We start from the raw sequence: 19,955 nt of genomic DNA, 5'->3' as shown, positions 1-19,955 counted from the left end.
GGGCCCAAAACTGTGAGTAGTCTGGAAACCAAATTTCTCAAAATGACTGTTCAGGGGTATAAGCATCTGCAAATTTTGATGACAGGTGGTCTATGAGGGGGCAAATTTTGTGGAAACGGTCATAAGCAGGGTGGCCTCTTAGATGACAGGATGTACTGGGCCTGATCTGATGGATAGGAGTGCTAGGGGGGGTGACAGGAGGTGATTGATGGGTGTCTCAGGGGGCGGTTAGAGGGGAAAATAGATGCAATCAATGCACTGGGGAGGTGATCGGAAGGGGGTCTGAGGGGGATCTGAGGGTTTGGTCGAGTGATCAGGAGCCCACACGGGGCAAATTAGGGCCTGCTCTGATGGGTAGGTGTGCTAGGGGGTGACAGGAGGTGATTTATGGGTGTCTCAAGGTGTGATTAGAGGGGGGAAATAGATGCAAGCAATGCACTAGCGAGGTGATCAGGGCTGGGGTCTGAGGGCATTCTGAGGTGTGGGCGGGTGATTGGGTGCCCGCAAGGGGCAGATTAGGGTCTAATCTGATGGGTAACAGTGACAGGTGGTGATAGGGGGTGATTGATGGGTAATTAGTGGGTGTTTAGAGGAGAGAAGAGATGTAAACACTGCACTTGGGAGGTGATCTGATGTCGGATCTGCGGGCGATCTATTGGTGTGGGTGGGTGATCAGATTGCCCGCAAGGGGCAGGTTAGGGGCTGATTGATGGGTGGCAGTGACAGGGGGTGATTGATGGGTGGCAGTGACAGGGGGTGATTGATGGGTGATTGACAGGTGATCAGTGGGTTATTACAGGGAATAACAGATGTAAATATTGCACTGGCGAATTGATAAGGCGGGGGTCTGAGGGCAATCTGAGCGTGTGGGCGGGTGATTGGGTGCCCGCAAGGGTCTAATCTGATGGGTAACAGTGACAGGTGGTGATTGATGGGTGATTGATGGGTAATTAGTGGGTGTTTAGAGGAGAGAATAGATGTAAACAATGGATTTGGGAGGTGATCTGATGTCGGATCTGCGGGCGATCTATTGGTGTGGGTGGGTGATCAGATTGCCCGCAAGGGGCAGGTTAGGGGCTGATTGATGGGTGGCAGTGACAGGGGGTGATTGACGGGTGATTGACAGGTGATCAGGGGGGATAGATGCATACAGTACACAGGGGGGGGGGGAGGGTCTGGGGGGGTCTGGGGAGAATCTGAGGGGTGGGGGGGTGATCAGGAGGGAGCAGGGGGCAGTTTAGGGACTAAAAAAAAATAGCGTTGACAGATAGTGACAGGGAGTGATTGATGGGTGATTAGGGGGGTGATTGTGTGCAAACGGTGGTCTGAGGGGTGGGCAGGGGGGGGTCTGAGGGGTGCTGTGGGCGATCAGGGGGCAGGGAGGGGCAGATCAGTGTGTTTGGGTGCAGACTAGGGTGGCTGCAGCCTGCCCTGGTGGTCCCTCGGACACTGGGACCACCAGGGCAGGAGGCAGCCTGTATAATACACTTTGTAAACATTACAAAGCGTATTATACGCTTCCTATCCGGCGATCGTCGGGTTAACAACCCGCCGGCGCTTCCGATTGGCCGGCGGGTTGACGTCGCGGGTGGGCGGAGCCTATTGCCGGCGGATGCGCGCACATCCCAGCGCGCGATCCCCGGCCAGAGAGTGCCCCAGGACCTGACGCCAATCTGCGTTACGTGGTCCTGGGGCTGCCACTTTGCCGCCGCCAATATGAAGTAGGCGGTCGGCAAGTGGTTAACAAGTACCACTAATAAGTTAAAGAGAAACTCAGACCAAGAATTGAACTTTATCCCAATCAATAGCTGATACCCCCTTTTACATGAGAAATCGATTCCTTTTCACAAACAGACCATCAGGGGGCGCTGTATGACTGATATTGTGGTGAAACCCCTCCCACAAGAAACTCTAGAGTACATTCTTTTGGCAGTTTCCTGTCTGTGAACCTTGCTGCATTGTGGGAAATAGCTGTTTACAGTGGTTTCCAACTGCTAAAAAAACATGCAGCAGCTACATCACCTGCCAACAGTAAAAATGTCACCATGTAATAAATGTCAGTATGTAAATCCGGGATTTGAAAGTTTTTACAATGGGCAAACACTGACTAAATCATTTATACATAATTATTGTCAAACTGAAGCACTTTTTTATTACATTATTTTCACTGGAGTTGCTCTTTAAATTTGATTTAAAAAAAAACAACACACATACAGTTAACAAGAAGAGCTGGGACTTCTGTAAACTGCTTGAAACAGTTGTCCTAATTTCCCACCCCCCTCTTAATAAAAGGTATTGTTTACTCTCTGCTAACATGTGCAATAAAACAATTACGTACAATAGTCCTTAGCTGCCTGAAATGTGTGCGGTTGGGCAGGCTGTGGAAGTAGGCTAATAAATACTCTGCTAAACGTTTAACTCCTACACAACCGCCGCATCGTGTATTTACACCCCCCCCCCCCCTCCATAATGCTTCACAACCAGGGGCATAAATACACATACGTTGTTTACCTCGCCACTCACGCTCGCCGCACTGCCACCATTGATTTCTGCCACAGTTCCACCGATAAGGTGATCAGGGGCTGGGATCAGCTTGTTCCCATCCCGATCGTTGTCCCCGCGTTGAATGTAAAGCTGGCATCACGCTGACGCCTGCATTTCATTCACGTAAACACTAACTACTTCTGAGTACTGTTTACTGTACTCTGAAGTTAAATGTAGTGCCAAATTGTGGGCAAAATGTAAAATGCACTCAATCATTCACACACATACACCCAAATAAAAGTTTATATATAGTTATACATACTTTTTATTACATTTTAGCTCATTACACTTCTACCCTATAGTTACCCAAATTAACACTTAAAAAAAACAATTTAAAAATAATAATAAAAAACATGGTTAGACTTTTTAATATGTTAATGTCAGGGAGGAATATTACTGTTAAATTTTGCCAAGGATTTTAATTAGATATATAGAATTAAAAAACCACTAAAGTGAAAAAATGCACAGTTATTTCCAGATAAAATATTGACGCCATACATTGCACTAGGGAAATATTTTAAATGTTGCAATAACCGGGACAAATGGGCAATTAAATGTGTGGGTTTTAATCACAGCAACATGTTTTATTTTAAGACTAAAATGGCCGAAAACTGAGAAATAATTTTTTCATTTTTTCTCATCCCCTTTAAAATGTATGTAACAAAATAATTCTTAGAAAGCCTTATTGGTGGCGAAAAAACACAATATTTAGATCATTTCTATGTGATTAATAGCAATAACGTTATTAGCGAATTAATGGAAGGAGCGTGATATGAAAATTGCTCTGGTTTTTAAGGGGAAAAACCTGTGGTTAGGAAGTGGTTAAATGTTAAAAAAAAAAAAAAAAACAACCTAAAATGGAATGTTTTTATAATAAGGCACATTGTTGCAATGCAATTTTAATATGCTGCTGAGATGCCCTGGGGCTAAAAATGGGGCTCTGATCACTTTAAGCCACTGGCAGTCACGTAACTGGGACACATGTAGTCCGATACAAATGTTTGCTTGTGATAACAATATACAATTATATCAAAATGACTAAACTGATTAAAACCAAATAAAAGAACACAAATGCCTATAACAGTGATGGCTAACCTTGGCACTCCAGCTGTTACAAAACTACAAATCCCATCATGCCTCTGCCTCCCTGAGTTATGCTTACAGCTGTCAGAGTATTGCAATGCCTCATGGGACTTGTAGTTCCACCACAGCTGGAGTGCCAAGGTTAGCCATCACTGGCCTATGAGCATGTGCGATTATAGGTGTGGACTATGGTTATCTTTACAGGTATACCGTAAGTACTGCAAGTAATGACTGATCAGAAGAAAAAAGCAAGGCATGTATATAACCACCTTAAAGTAGATCCGAGATAAACTTTTACTGATTGCATAATTGTGTTCCTTTCATATGGTTTATAGAGCATTCCTCAAGCCAAATACTTTTTTTTGTTTTGTTTTAATACTCTAATTCCCTATAAACTAAACAAGCCTCGTCCCCAGCTCCTTTTGTGCCTTGGCACTGTAGCAAGGGCTTATGGGAGCTCAGTCTGGGCAGGAGGAGGAGGTTGCTAGCCATTGATTTCAGAGGCAGAGGGGAGGAGGGAGGGGGAGAGGGGACTGAATGTACACACAGGCAAGCGGATAGCATCTCCAGCCCTGAGCCTGTGACAAAAAGAACATGGCTGTCCTCATTGTACCACAGGAATAAATAATCATACACTTTTGAAGCCGTTTGCAGCTAGATATGCTGTGTAAACTATCTAAATTTTAGATAAGATATATAGAGAAGTTACTTGTTATAGTTCGTCTCGGATCCGCTTTAATTACAGTCAATTAAGTATATTTGTGTGTGCATCAACCCACATTGACCGATTGAACGAGTAGATTTTAATTAGATAAAGTAACATAGCAGCAAAATACATTGATTTAAAGAGTAAATCGTCGGGCATAAAATCAGAAATCAATTCTTTATTTTTAACTAGTAAACAAGTATAAAGGATGCTAACGAGGCAATCCAAAAGTTAAAAATCACGCTCATTTTTCTTCTCCATAAAACTTAATTCCCCAGTTTCCCTGGCTCTTATTTGGTACATCTGCCGCACAAAGGAAGTTGCAGGGCATGCTGCCTGATTGGCTGAAGCCTCTTTCCCTCCTGTTTTCCCCTCCCACAACTCTGATTGGCAAATATTCCTCAATGCTTTGTTTACTGCAAAGCTGGGTGGGAGTGTCTGAAGACTGGGAGGGGGGAGGGCAATGATACACAGACAGAATAAGGGAGGAAATGATGTCAGGATTGGCTTCAAGATAGACACAGACAAAATGGAAAATGCTATGAAGGATTTTCTCTTTTTTTACTATAGAAAAATCACCAAATTCAAAATGTGGACAGTGCAATACATATGTTATGTAAATAGAGCAAGTATTTATCTACTTATATATATTTTTCCCTGAGATAGTATAGCTGACAGCTCCACTTTAAAAATATCCAATCAGGTGCTGACAATAAAGTGGGATGTGTGCCGCACATGACAGCTTTTTAAATTAATGTCACAGTAAAGTATCACTGCAGTGATCTCCAAAACAGCAGCTAAATCCTGCTAATGTCACAGGAATCTGCACCTTTGTCACCAGAATAACAGTGAATTAAAAAAAACACAAAGACTTGTCAAGTATGGATTTCGGCAATTTCATAATAGAAGTGGAAATTCCCTAAATGCAGTGAGACTTGCGACAAGGAAGAGACACACCGATGCATCCTTGAATTGTTGTACCCCAATGATGTCATCCCATGATGGCTGACGATTTCCCAACTTTATTTTCTACATAGTAATGATCCTTTTTAACTTTTAATAGCTGTGTGAGATATACACATTTACCCAAGCTGCATGCTCGCTATTTGATTCGGACCATCATTTGATGGCAAAGACGGCCCCGCCATCTTGTGGATGGCTAGTAGGCATCTATAAATGGCCCACAGATAGGGAGCACATTCACCAAAATAAATACAGCCTAATTTATTGTACATGTGTGAAAGACTGAAGAATGTGTGCAAATTCTAAAAACTGCCCATGTACGTTAAAGCGGTATTTTTCGTACTACCATGCCTTGTGCTGAAATAAATCCATTTTTAAAAGGAAACATTTTAATTTCAGATTTAATCAAGCCTACACAAACACACAATGCATCCTTTTTATTAGAAATTAGCAGACCCAAGCCCGTTTAAAAACGGGCTCTAGGGTCTGTGTTTTTCGCCGCCGCCCGCCGCATGTACTGCGCATGCGTGTGCACCCGCCGCACACCTGGCCGTCCGCTCACACGCCCGCCTGGCTCCATCCCTGACCTCCTGTCTGTGTGAGGCTGGGTCCCAGCTACACAGAGACAACTGTCCCTGCTGTATGCAGGGACAGTTGCCTATTATTATATAGGATGCCACCTGCTGGCTTAGTTTTGTATTCAAAAAATCATTTTGCTTTACGAAGCATTGAACTTTATCCCAATCAGTATCTGATACCCCCTTTTACATGAGAAATCGATTCCTTTTCACAAACAGACCATCAGGGGGCGCTGTATGGCTGATATTGTGGTGAAACCCTTCCCACAAGAAGCTCTGAGTACCGAGGTACTTCTGGCAGTTTCCTGTCTTTGAACCCTGTTACATTGTGGGAAATAGCTGTTTACAGCTGTTTCCAACTGCCAAAACAGCAAGCAGCAGCTAACATCACTTGCCAGCAGTAAAAATGTCACCATGTGATAAATGTCAGAATATAAATCAGGGATTTAAAAGATTTTACAATGGGCAAACACTGACTAAATCATTTATACCTAATTATAGTAAAAATGAAGCACTTTTTTTTATTACATTCTTTTCACTGGAGTTCCTCTTTAAGCATTAAAGAAAAAGTCTTATGCTGGGAATACACTGTTTGTTTTTGCCTCTCGATTCTGCAGTCTCTTATCTTCTGCTTGATTTTTTTATTTTTTTCTATTCAACTCTATGAGAAATCGAGCTTCGAAACGATCGAACGGGAGATCGGACATGTTGGAAATTATCTATCGAGCCATCTAAATGGCTTAAAAACGAACCGTGTATTCCCAGCATAACACTCAGTAACCTAAGTTACTAAGTTAAGTCTCCAGATGTGGTGAATTATAACAACACTATTTTGTTTTTATTACATAATTTTTTATTTTTAACCTCTTGACGACCAGCTAACGCCGATTGGCGTAAACTGGTCGTCTGCGGGTTACCATGGAAACGGACACTCGATCGAGCGGCCTTTCCATGTCAGTTCACGGAGGGTGTCTCCGTGAACAGCCGGAGAGCCGCCGATCGCGGCTCGCCGGCAAAATGTAAACAGGCGGGGAAGAAATCCCCGCTGTTTACATCATACGGCGCTGCTGCGCAGCAGCGCCGTAAGGCAGATCGGCGATCCCCGGCCTCTGATTGGCCGGGGATCGCCGGCATATGATAGGCTGAAGCCTATCCTTCAATGCGCAGGACGGAAATCAGTCCTGCGCAGCTCACAGGGGGAGGGAGAGGGAAGGAGCGGGAGAGACGGCGGAGAACGCTGCGGAGGGGGGCTTTGAAGAGCCCCCCCCCGCTAAGCAACTGCAGGCGGCGGCGATCAGATCCCCCCAGCAGGACATCCCCCTAGTGGGGAAAAAAGGGGGGTAGTCTGATCGCCCTGCTGCACTCCTGATCGGTGCTGCGGGCTGTAGAGCCCACGCAGCACCGATCAGTGAAAAATCCCCTGGTCGGCAAGTGGTTAATAAATTTGTAAGAATTTGTTTTAGGCAGAAAAAAAAACACCTTACTGTTCACAAATAAAAAAAAAATAAAAAAAAAAAGTTATTTGCAATATTTAATATTTCCTTGATTTGTAAAAAGAAAAGTGTTTGCTAACTTGACCTTATATACTGTAACATTAACAATTACTGAAAGTGAATTATATATTTTTATTTAGTTCAATTAGACATAAATGTACAGTATTTTTTTTTCAATTTAAACGAAATAAAAAAAAAAAAATAGATGAAAAATTATCACATAGGCAGTTTCTGCTCTCTCTGGCTGCTAGGCTGCTGACCAGGGAGAGAGGTGATTACAATCTTTGCCAGTGTGATATCTTCCTCTGGCTTTAGAAGGAGGTGCTGGGGCTTTCACATGCTGCCGATTGATTTCTGACACAGGCAGAGCGAAAACGGCTATTTAGCCGCAAGATGAAATGGACGCGCATGTTCATCCCATTGTAGCTTGGTTACCGTTATGATTAACCTTCCAAATCGGCGCCGTGCCTGAATTTATCGGTTTTTATAACGGCTATGATTTGGCAAAGTCAGTTTTGTAAATTTCCAAGCCGAAAGATGAAATTAATGTTCTTTTTGGGGGCAGGAGGGGTCGCAGCATAAGAGGAGAGCTGTGGCCGCAGATCGGTGGGGAGGGGGGGGGGGGGGGGAGTTCCGCCCCTCACCTCGGGCTCTCCTCTTAGTGCTCCCCTCCTGCAATCATTGGTGGTGCTCGTGGCAGCCGCGGCGGTGGTGGCAGGCAAGCTGAGCACATGCCTCCTTCTGGCCTCCGATCACTAAGAGCTTCATAGAACTTCCTGTTTACACAGGAAGTTCCATAAAGCACTTAGTGATAGGAGACCTCCGGCCAGAAGGAGGTATGTGCTCAGCATGCCTGCCGCCGCCGCGGCTTCCACGAGCACCACCAATGATTGATTGCAGGAGGGGAGCGCTAAGAGGAGAGCCCGAGGTGGGGGGGGGGGGGGGGATTTCCCCCCTCCCCACCGATCTGCGGCCACAGCTCTCCTCTTATGCTGCGACCCGCCTGCCCCCAAAAAGACCCAGAGCGGGCATTGAACGTTGCCGTTAGACATGAGCTTTGCGGCAACACACGCGTCCATTTATAACTGCGGCCAGTATTCTCGTACCGCAGGCAGAGGGCTCCAGTCTGCAGGCTCGGATGAAACAGCCTGTCATTCTGCAGTGCATCAGATATGCTGGGAGAAAGAAGGTAAACAAACGAATGACCTCTTGAGATTCAATCTCTTGTTGTTCAAAACGAAGGCTGTATACAGCCTGCTTGTGTATAGATTTTTTTTTTTATGTGTTGGCATACTGTACAGCAACCTATACATCTGGTGCACACTGACTGAAAGCAGGCACGCTCTGCCCAATGTACGTCCTGCTTTGGCGGCCATATTGGTTGTTTACAAAACACTTTGTAAAAGTGTTATTTTATGGGCAAAATAGCGGTGGGGAGCAGCAAAAATGACAGAGGGGGAGAGGAGAGCCCTACAGACAGGGTGATATGTTTATTTTATTAACTTTTCTTAGGTACAGATTCTCTTTTAACAGAAATCCCTACTGGGGATGAGCAAAGAAATGGAAGCCATTCTAGCAAGTGAAAGCCACCATCTGCCTATCAAATACCTGGCAGCTGATTAATCTAGCTGCAGACTGATGAGAAGGAATTAGCTTTCCCTTACTACTACACATACTGGGTTAGCTGCAATGCGCATGTTAGATGAAGTGTCCACTATATTTTCACAACCCGTAGGATGTGATGGGAAACATTCCCAACATATACACAGAAAGCTTAAAAAAAGTCTAAAAAGAGGAATCATTGCAACCAGTGACAAATATCTAGGTCTGTCCCTGTAATAAGAACTGTATTCACTTCCACACCCTCCCACAAGGGGGACCCACCAATGACCCAATAACAGCCCAGCAATGGTTGTAAATCCTTTCCCATTATCTAAAACTTTATTATTATTATTTTTTGCTAGAGTTGGCCTTTATAGAGGCACTGAAGTGACAGATAGTAGAATGCAATACATTATTCATGTTACCCACTTTTATGTTAAATTTCCTGGTTTCAGCATCAGAAACCCTTCCTACAGATATATATTGCTATATATTGGTATGTAGCCCTGCCGTCCCACTGAGGCTTATCTCAGGTTATTATGCTACATTTTCCTCCCAGAGCATTCTGGGAGACAAGCTATGTTTTTGTACTGGCTTTAGAACTCTCAGTAATGAACATTCCGCAGAGATCACCTGGCAGGGCTACAGATGTTGCTGCCTGTGATACATTTCAGGGTGAGGAAAGATTTGGGCAAACACTGACTAAACCAGTTATAAATTAATATTGCAAAACAATAAACAATTTGAATCATTATGATATTCTAGTTACAGTTCCTCTTAAGGGCCCATTCATACCTGAGCAGGAATCGCGCGATTCCCGCTCACCGCAAATGGTTTTGTGAACCGCGTAGCTAATGTTTCCCTATGGAAGTGTTCGCACTGCCGTGATTGCGGGCGTTTTGCGATTAGCGTTAATCGCAAATGAGTTACATGCAGCGTTTTGGCGGCGATCGCGATTAGCATATATAGAACCGCTAATCACGATCGCTCCCAAAACGCTGCTCTGTCTAGTGAATTTTCCATGTTAATCAGGGCAAAATCACTCCTGCAAAACGCTAACGATTTTATTTGTGACTAAGCAAAGTTATTGTGTTTGAAAATCTCACACTGTATTCAGTCCTCTGGCAGTTTGGCTTTAGCGCCCTTTCCCAGCAGGAGGTTATTGCTCAATGAAATAATGGTTTCTGTTTAGAAAGAAATACAAAAGTATGAGTTTGCAGCTATTGCATTGATTTTTCTAGAACTGTGAAGTTCAGCTATTCACAGGGCAGTAAATAAGCAGTGTGACAAAGTTTATTTCTTCCGGCTGCCTTGCCCAGTCTTGTAGAGAGCAATGCGTCACTCCCTGGAAGAAGGAGGTAACATTACAGTAGTTGGGAGCTCTTGTCTTCATCTGAGAGTCCAGACACACGGCATGGAGCAACAGAGGGGACCGCAATGCTTGCTGCTCACAGAACAAGAATGATCTGAGGGACGATGAGGATCTTACTGCTTCTCATTCTGCTGGCAGGCTCTGTGCTCTCTATCAGACGTGAGTATAACGCTTGTCTATGCTTTCTGCAATACAGTGCTTACATACAGGAGGAAAAGGATATGGCAACCCACGGATTCCATAGAGGTTAGAAAGTTGTACAATATACTATACAACTAGATAGTTATGTTTTCCTGCAGTTAAAGAAAAGTGGGGCCAGATTTGCACTGGCTGCCCTGATAATCTGAAACGTAAGATCCCAATCAATGTACTGTACTGAGAAATCTACAAGTATGTTAAAGTTTTTCACAAAGTATGATAAGAAATCACAAATAAGTAGAGAAGTAGGGAATGGGAAGGGAGGGCAGAGTAAGCAGTGCCAAAGTCTTATTATTATTTTTATTTTTAGTATTTATATAGCACCGACATCTTCCGCAGCGATGTACAGAGTATATAACGTCTTGTCACTTAAATGTACCTCAAAGGCAAAGGGGCTCCCAATCCAATCTAATCCCTACCTTGGTCATCATAATCTCTTAATCTGTATTTTTTGGGGGGGATGTGGGAGGAAACGGGAGTGCCCGGAGGAAACCCACGCAGACACGGGGAGAACGTACATTTTTTGTTTTTATTTAGGCAACAGGAATCAAACACTTCTACGAGATCAGATCTTTAATCTAAGAGTGGATTTAAAAAAAAAAAAAAAGAAAAAAAAAAGGTCTATTTGCTCTAAAGGTAGCCATACATCTAGCGATTTTGTTTCAATTAACTAAGCGATCGACTTTATTGGGCTATCAATTTCAGTGTGGTTAATCGGAAATTGATCAACTAGTGGCCTACAGAATACGCTATGCAATTCACCTCCGATATTCGATCTGACCAAGGTTATGTCTCCATGCCCAGAATGCAAAAAATTGATTTAGTATCGATCAAATGATATGTGAACAGTAGCCGATTCCAGTGCGCTCCACCGACATTTTCCATCCCGTTCGATCAAAAAACTTCACCATGTTGTCTGTCTCTTTTCATTGATCGAGGATACTGGAACATACTCCATTCTCTCTCAATTGGATAAAAAGATCAAATTGAATGGTAGCTCCTACTGCCAAATCACTAGTTGTATGGTCACCTCAACAGTCATGAGATGTGTTCCTGATCTGGTCAAGAACAGATAACCTAGGTGATTGCTATCTCAGGCCGTGTGGCCTAAAGCAATCCAACACCCCACTTCAAAGGCCAAAATGTTCTCAGTTTCGGGAACATAGTAATTAACTAACAAATTACTGCCAGCTAGCTGGGGAATTGTGAAACTTCCTGGCGGACCGTGTCTGTACAATATTATGGCCACAGCAGACAGCTCAGGCTGATAGATCTTCTGGAAAAAAAATTGAATAACCATTTAGAGATTTTCCCAGGAATCTCATTATTATTTCCCTGGGAGAAGGCTGGCAGCAGCTATGTGTGGTTAGTATCATAGCATTGTACCTTTAGATTGTAAGCTCGCAAGGGCAGTGCTCTCCCCCTTTTGTGTCTTGGAAATCATTATACATTTTATTCATCATGTTACTTACCGTATTTTTCGGACTATAAGACGCACTTTTTCTCCCTCCCAATAGGGGGGAAAAAGTGAGTGCGTCTTATAGACCGAATGCTGCAAAATTTGGACTTTGCCATTGTCGGGTGAATGGAGAGGAGCTGAGCGGGCTAGTATTGCAGCGTGCACGGAGAGGCTGTCAGCTGTCTGCAGGAAGATTTACAGCTTTTACCAGCCTGCCCACTGCCTATATCGCGCTGTAATGTCGGGTGAAGGTAGGAAGAGAGAGTGAAGGAATGTAGCAGCTTTAACGGAGAGGCTGTCTGAGCGAAGATTTAGAAGTGTTTACTTGCTTGTCAGCTGCCGATGTAAGGCTATAATGTCGGATGAATGGAGAGGATCTGAGCGGGCTATTATAGCTGCGTGCACAGAGAGGCTGTGAGCTCAGGCAGACAAGATGCTTTCTGCAGACTATCTAATGCCAACTTGCCGGGTGAAGAGAGAGAGAGCTGAGCGGCGAGTGTAGCAGCGGGTATGCAATGCTCACAAGCTGCTACACTCGCCGCTCAGCTCTCTCTCTTCACCCGGCAAGTTGGCATTAGTCTGCAGAAAGCATCTTGTCTGCCTGAGCTCACAGCCTCTCTGTGCACGCAGCTATAATAGCCCGCTCAGATCCTCTCCATTCATCCGACATTATAGCCTTACATCGGCAGCTGACAAGCAAGTAAACACTTCTAAATCTTCGCTCAGACAGCCTCTCCGTTAAAGCTGCTACATTCCTTCACTCTCTCTTCCTACCTTCACCCGACATTACAGCGCGATGTAGGCAGTGGGCAGGCTGGTAAAAGCTGTAAATCTTCCTGCAGACAGCCTCTCCGTGCACGCTGCTACATTCCTCAGCGCTCTCTCTCACCTCACCAGACATACAGAAAGTAAAAGCTGCTACATCTACACACACTTTTTTACCGGATGCTTTGAGAAATGAGTGGATAGGAGGGAGAGGTCAATGTGCCCATTATCAACTTGCAGAGGAGGTAGAAAATCCAACACATACAGACACAAGCAAAGTACACATACACACACACACACACTTTGTCCTCCTACAGAGCCCAGCTCATATATTACACAGACATACATACACAACACACAGATACACACACACACACGCATACACAGTATACACACACACTATATACATACACACACACACACACACTATATACACACAATATACATACACGCACACACATTCATATACACAGACTACACTCGCTCACTCACCCACCCTTCACCTAGCATGTCAGCAATAGATATACAGCAGGCAGACAAGTAAACGCTGCTACAGATATTGCTGTTGTATTGCAACACCTCCAGTTTTTTCCTCAGTTAAGGGATTACTGTAACTGGGAGATTATGGAGATTTATGGAGCTTGGGAGAAGCTCCACAAGATGCCCCTGTACCATAGATGCACCAGGGTTGTATATATATTTTTTTCCCCTTATTTTTGTCTTCTAAACCTAGGTGCGTCTTATGGTCCGGAGCGTCTTATAGTCCGAAAAATACGGTATATCACTGTCATTACCACTTCTGTATTTTGTATAATTTTTTGTATTTTGTCACTAATTATGTATCTTGTATATTAGTGTACACCATTGTCTGTATTATGTGCCCCATGTTTATTTTTTACTTTGTACAGCGCCACGGAATATGTTGGTGCTTTATAAATCAATAATAATAATAGCATGCAGGCCTATACCAATGTCATCTTATGTATGATCAGTCTTATAGCATGCAGGCCCATACCGATATCTATACCTATAGTGGACCTGAACTCAGAATGAACTCTCTGTTCTAAAAAAAATACACAAGAGCATAATAACCTTTAAACAAAAAATATTTCTTTGTTACAGCTGATACAAATCCTAAAATAAATCGGATTAACGGAAGCAGACATACTGTTACCATCCTGGCGCTGCATAATATGTTGGTGCTTTATAAATACAATAAATAATAATAATCCTGTGCTTTCAAATGTGCTTATCTACCATCTCTGCCGTGGCAGTCATGTGACACAGGGCACAGATCAAAAGTTGTGATTAGACACAAGTGAGGGGAAATAAACATGCTAAACTCTCTAAATACATATACGGTGCATTTCTCTATATTTTCCTTCTGTCCTGTGCAAGAGTTCAGGTCCACTTTAAGGATGGAGTTTAGTCACACCCAATCAAAAAATACTGAAATAACTAAACTGTACGAGGTGCTTACTCAAAGGTATTCAAATAGGATATTGCGTAAATATACAGTGAACTGTACGGACAGTTATGCAATGTTTTCCTACCTCCATTTCCTGCATAAAGGTAAGCAGAGCTGGTTAAAGAGAGTCTGAAGCGAGAATAAATCTCGCTTCAGACCTCAGATAGCAGGGGCATGCGTGCCCCTGCTAAAACGCTGCTATCCCGCGGCTTAATGGGGGTCCCTTCACCCCCAAATCCTCTCGGTGCAGCGGGGGAGCGCTTCCTGGTTGGGGCAGGGCTAACCGCCGCAGCCCTGCCCCACGCGCATCTGTCAGCGCGTATCTCCACCTCTCCCCCGCCCCTCTCAGTCTTCCTTCACTGAGAGGGGCGGGGGAGAGGCGGCGATGCGCTGCTGACAGACGCGACTGGAGGCAGGGCTGCAGCCGTTAGCCCTGCCTCCAGGAACAACCAATTCCACGGCTAACGTTTGCGGGGGTGGGTTTGGGGGTGAAGGGACCCCCGTTTAGCGGCGCGATAGCGGCGGTTTAGCAGGGGCACACATGCCCCTGCTAACTATGAGCTCTGAAGCGAGATTTATTCTCGCTTCAGAGTCTCTTTAAAGAGAACCAGAGACGAAGCACCCTCATGTATTTTATTACATTTATCAGTGGGAACATGACAGTAAACACCTACCCTGCTTTTGGTTTCAATCTTATCTGCTTAATTAGTCTATTAGCAGCTGTGATAAGAATCCCTGACTGGCTCAGTCTAGGTTTGGCCTGGAATCATTATAGCTGAGTCACTCTTCTGTGGAGTCTTTTCAAGCCAAAGCCTGCCACCTCCTGGCTCAGATTTCCTGCTTTGCATACTGAGAGCTGTGATGACATGGGAGGGGCTGCTGCTGCCGAGAGAGAATCTCTGAAAAGTGTGGCTGCAATATGATCTCTGTGCTCTGTGTGCACTCTGTCTGCATAGATAATGATGATGACTGCAGTTTTATTCCTATGAGAGACACTTCCTACAGGCAGCTGCACATCATACCAAAATGAAAGCACACAGATGAAAGGCTGCAGCAGCCTTTCTCATATAGCCTAGATAGCAGCCTAGTCTCATATAGCCTAGACAGCATATCCAGAACAACTCATAACCCGGAAGCAGAAGGAAGATGAGCCGGCGGCCATATTTGATTTTTCCTGAAGCAATAATGGATAAAAAAAAAAACACTAAAAAAGGCCCACCAGAGCGGCGAAATTATCAGGTAGAGCAGGGGTAGGGAACCTACGGCTCGGGAGCCATATGTGGCTCTTTTGATGGCTACATCTGGCTCACATACAAATCAGTAGGGGTTAATTCACTAAGCTACACTGCTCAAGCAGCGCAGCGCGGCTTTGTAGGAAGAGATCCTCGCACTTTCATTGGCCCAATAGGCTGTCTTTCACTTGACAGGCAGCCAATTGGGCCAAAGTGCGGGGATCTCGTCCTACAAAGTGAATTAACCCCCAAGTCAGCTAGCTAATTGTACAAGCTGTTAGTCTGCATTTCTCCTATCTGGCTCTCAGGGAACTGGCTGATGTTGCTGAAACCCAAGAGAAGCTGAAGATGTGTCTGACACTTCCGCTGCCAGGGGGATCCACTGTATACACCTCACCATGGCAACAGGGGCGTGAGCTGCACATGCGCACTGTGCCATTTTAAAGCATATTGTATGGCTCTCACAAAATTACGTTTTAAAATATGTGGCGTTTATGGCTCTCAGCCAAAAAGGTTCCTGACCCCTGAGGTAGAGCATTTATTCTTTACAAGCTATCGACTGATATGTTTATTTTGTGTGAAACGTTCATCTCTGGTTTGCCTCATTGAAAAGATGTTAGAGGAAAAATCAGAGCCACGGAGGAAAGAGGACCCTCCTATATGAGAATTAGAATATATGAATATCATAAAAAAAACTAATGGCAATAAAAAAAAAAAATCTAATGGCAGGTGACAGTGTAGTTTAAAGTGTTACAAGTTTTAAAAGCTTTATTTTTCACAATTCCCATGTGTTTATTTTACAGATAAGTCCAGAACACCAAATAATGAATCTGTCAATCTGGACATCAGGACATTTCGAGCAAGATTTTCCAGTAATGATGACATAATCCCCAAGGAAGTAATTGATGGAGAACTAGGGTCAGAAATAGAAAATGTTCAGAAACATGCACCAGACAATAGCAGTGTTCTCAATAACTCATCAAACAAAGAATCTACTATTCCGGACAAAAGGACTTCTCGAACAAAAACTCGTAAGGTTAAAGACCAATCCAGCAAGAAAGTAGTTCGTGGAGAGCAGTCAAACTCAGTCAATGGGACGATTGCTGGTAATAATTCAACCAACAATGGATCTGACACTCTGGATATAAAGACCTTTCGACCATTACCACGTCCCCGTGATGATGATGATGATGACAAACTCCTCCAGGAAGTAATTAATGGATTAGTAGATGGGACAACAAACAATGTCAACAATACTGCACGAAACAAACGGAAGCCTTTACTCAAAAACTCAACATTGGCCTACTTAAGAAGCTCCACAAGCACAAAGATGATCCCAGCCATCTACATCATAGTCATTCTCATTGGTATTCCTTCCAACATCCTCACATTACAGATGTTGTTTTCAAGAGTCAGAACTGTGTGCACTGCGATATTCTACACCAATCTGGCCATATCGGATTTACTTTTCTGCCTCACACTTCCCCTCAAGGCCGCGTATCACCTGGATGGTAATAACTGGATATTCGGTGAAGCAATGTGCCGAGTCTTGACCGTATGCTTCTATGGAAACATGTACGGCTCCATCCTGTTCCTTATGTGTATTAGCATCAGCCGCTACGTTGCCATCGTCCACCCTTTCATTTATCGGAGTTTACCAAAGCGGACTTGCACCATTCTTTTATGCAGCTTTGTGTGGATCGTAGTCTTAATGTTCATGATACCATTTTATACAAAGAAACAGACGTACGACATAAAGGAGCTGAACCTCGTGTTGTGCAATGACATGTATGAAGACTCTTCTGATGAGTTTCAGTTCTATTATTTTATATCCCTGGCCGTGTTTGGGTATCTCATTCCTTTTGCGGTGGTGGCGTTCTGTTACTTTTCCATCATAAAGACATTGGGCACCCACGACCGGAAGAGATTCATGTACTTGAAAATAACTGTCCTCCTCCTGTTCATATTTGCCTTGTGCTTCACACCAAGCAATATCATTCTCATCGTTCACCAAGTCACTTACCACTACAGCTATAAGGATGAATTGTACAGCAGCTATCTAATAGCTTTGTGTTTCAGCAGTCTGAACAGTTGCTTAGATCCCTTTCTGTATTTCCTAATGTCTGAAATAACAAAACCCTCCAAAAAGTACTCTAAGATTAATAAGGTATCTAACGATACACATATGAAACTCCTTGCTTCCTGAAGAGAGAGGTCAGCCTTGCCTGGGACTATAAACTGCTGTTATTCCGCCACCTGCTGATCATTTGTGGACTTGCTTTTTTACCGAGTATATATTGTACACTACAGAAAACTTATGAGCCAATATATTTGTAAATTTAACTATTTATGGAAATAATAAAAGTTTAATCTTAAAACTCACATCAGCCTGAACACACTTTGTTAGTCTTTCACAGGCTCCATAGGAAAGGTAAACTCTTGACTGACCTATTATTGTGCCTGGCATTAAAGAGGCACTGTAGTGACATACAGTAGACTGTAGTAAAATATTCTGGATATCCACTTATGTTAATTATGCTGATTTCAACATCAGAAAAACGTCCTATATCTGTATATAGGTCAGTGTTCTCCCCAGAAATTTTTTCCAGCCGGGTGGCATGAAAAAGTAGCCGGGTGGGGCACAACCGGGGGATTGCAGGGAGTACATTTGAAATTGGCGCCGGTAGACTTGGGCGCAGGATACAGCGGTATATAGCTGATCCTGCTTTTTGCACAAGTCCGGGCCGTGTTAATTACTATTCCCCCTCCAGACCGCCATGGATGGTGGGGAATGAAATAATTCGGCTTCCAGCAATTGCTGGAAGCCCAATTATTGTGTTTTTTAAGCAACTTTGGCTCCGTCTTCTGACGGAGCTGACGTTACTCACTGAGCGCCGCTATAGACTGATTCCCATTATAGTCTATGGCGGCGCTGGCTGCGCCCAAATCTAGCAGCGCTGAAAAGCACTGCTCCGAATGCAGGGCTGACGCAACTCTACTCACAGCATAGGAGGAGGAAACAAGCTGATGTTAGCCGGGTGCTCACCAAAATTAGATGGGTGGAGAATGTGGCCAAAAGAGCCTGGGGAGAACACTGAGCCTCCATATGGCTCTCATTTCAGGCGTGCTTTAAGAAATACACAATCTGTCTTAAAGGGACTCAGCTGAAAATCGTAAAAAGATTTTGGGGAGGAAGCCCCAGGTATGTATAAAGCCCCATCTACACAATACGATTCTTTGTACAATTCGATTACGATTCTATTTATGATCCAATTAAATCCGACATGTCCGATCGGGATTCGATTTGCCATTGCTTTGCAATGGCAAAGCGAATTAAATCGAATCCCGATTGGACATGTCGGATTTAATCGGATCGTAAAAAGAATCGTAATCGAATCGCACAAAGAATCTTATAGTGTAGATTGGGCTTAAATCTTTTTACTATTTTCAGCTCTGGTACACTTTAAAGTGAGCAGTGCTTTTTGTTATATTTGCAGCTACAGAAATCTGTCTGACAGTGCAGGTGAAACAGACATCATATAGTTAACATGTCCAGAGCTATACAGCTATATGTATTGGGCATCGTTAATGGTACCGGTCAAACACAATTATTCAGTCAATGGTTTTGGGGTTGATTCCTCTACCAATCACCTGATTGATAAAGTTTTCCTTGTTGTTTGTGGACCCCATCGATTGTTTCCGGCTGAATGCATTTATTCGATCAGGAATCGTGTCGCATGTCCATGTTCTACAGATTACTCTGAGAAGCTACAAATTCACAAAGATAAGAACTGTGTTTTTTGTGTGTGTGAAAATGCAAAGTGCAGCATGGTCTGAAAGGACATGCTGGCCCTTGTGATTTCACAGGTTTATTATTGTATCCTTGGGGTTAAAAAGGGTGGGGGAGGGGGAGAATAAACGTCAGGACAGATTTTTTTTTTGTGTGTGCAAACTGTCTGAGGTCACAGCTGAGCTGCCAGCTACATGCGTTTTGCCTGTATCTGTTCTGATCAGGTTTGTTCTCTTCAGTGCTGCGGTCAGTGAGCTCCGTTCTCCAGGCAGCCAAAACATCCCCTCTCTATGCAACTAGTCCGCAGCTGCCCCATACGTCTTGTGACAGCCGGGGGAGGAGGTGAGTGATTGCCTGCACTCCCCACTCCTCTCTAGCCTTCTAAACACAAGTGCCGTATATTTCACAGAGACGGGCAAGTAATTACGGAATACACACATTCAGAGGGGAGGGAGGGAGAGAGGCAACTGACCTAATGACGCAGCTGTGACAAGGAAAGGAGGCTCCGAGAGTCCGAATTACAAAGCCAAACGGCCTTTATAGTTACACAGACGCCAGAGTCCCTTCTCTGTGACTGACTGCTTGTATTATGACAAACCGATAAGACCCTTCGTTTACTCAATACTCACATAACTTACACTCTGCCTGGCACAGAGGCATCTTAAAGAGAAACCGAAACCGAGAATTGAACTTCATACCAGT

At 44.0% G+C, this 19,955-nt stretch overlaps 2 protein-coding genes across 4 annotated transcripts in view; one reads left to right on the top strand and one right to left on the bottom strand.

Annotated features, from left to right (window-relative positions):
• Positions 1–19,955, bottom strand: part of IQGAP2 (IQ motif containing GTPase activating protein 2) — a 436,318-nt gene that overhangs the window by 143,639 nt on the left and 272,724 nt on the right. The gene's annotated exons all lie outside the window — the stretch shown is intronic.
• On the top strand, positions 10,334–17,845 carry LOC137527871 (proteinase-activated receptor 3-like). Its single transcript, XM_068248858.1, has 2 exons — positions 10,334–10,500; positions 16,267–17,845. Exons 1-2 carry the CDS (start codon positions 10,446–10,448, stop codon positions 17,667–17,669), a joined length of 1,458 nt encoding a protein of 485 aa, XP_068104959.1. The 5' UTR covers positions 10,334–10,445; the 3' UTR covers positions 17,670–17,845.

The sequence above is a fragment of the Hyperolius riggenbachi genome, chromosome 1, assembly GCF_040937935.1.
Source record: "Hyperolius riggenbachi isolate aHypRig1 chromosome 1, aHypRig1.pri, whole genome shotgun sequence".
Lineage (NCBI taxonomy): Eukaryota > Metazoa > Chordata > Amphibia > Anura > Hyperoliidae > Hyperolius > Hyperolius riggenbachi.
Note: the sequence above shows the minus strand (reverse complement) of the source record. Positions and strands in the feature narration are given on the sequence as shown.

What these genes read in the sequence shown, in the direction of transcription:
- LOC137527871 (XM_068248858.1), top strand. Translation starts at nt 10,446, where the DNA reads ATGAGGATCTTACTGCTTCTCATTCTGCTGGCAGGCTCTGTGCTCTCT. An exon ending in CTCTGTGCTCTCTATCAGAC is followed by an intron (nt 10,501 to 16,266) that starts GTGAGTATAACG and finishes TTTATTTTACAG; the next exon opens with ATAAGTCCAGAACACCAAAT.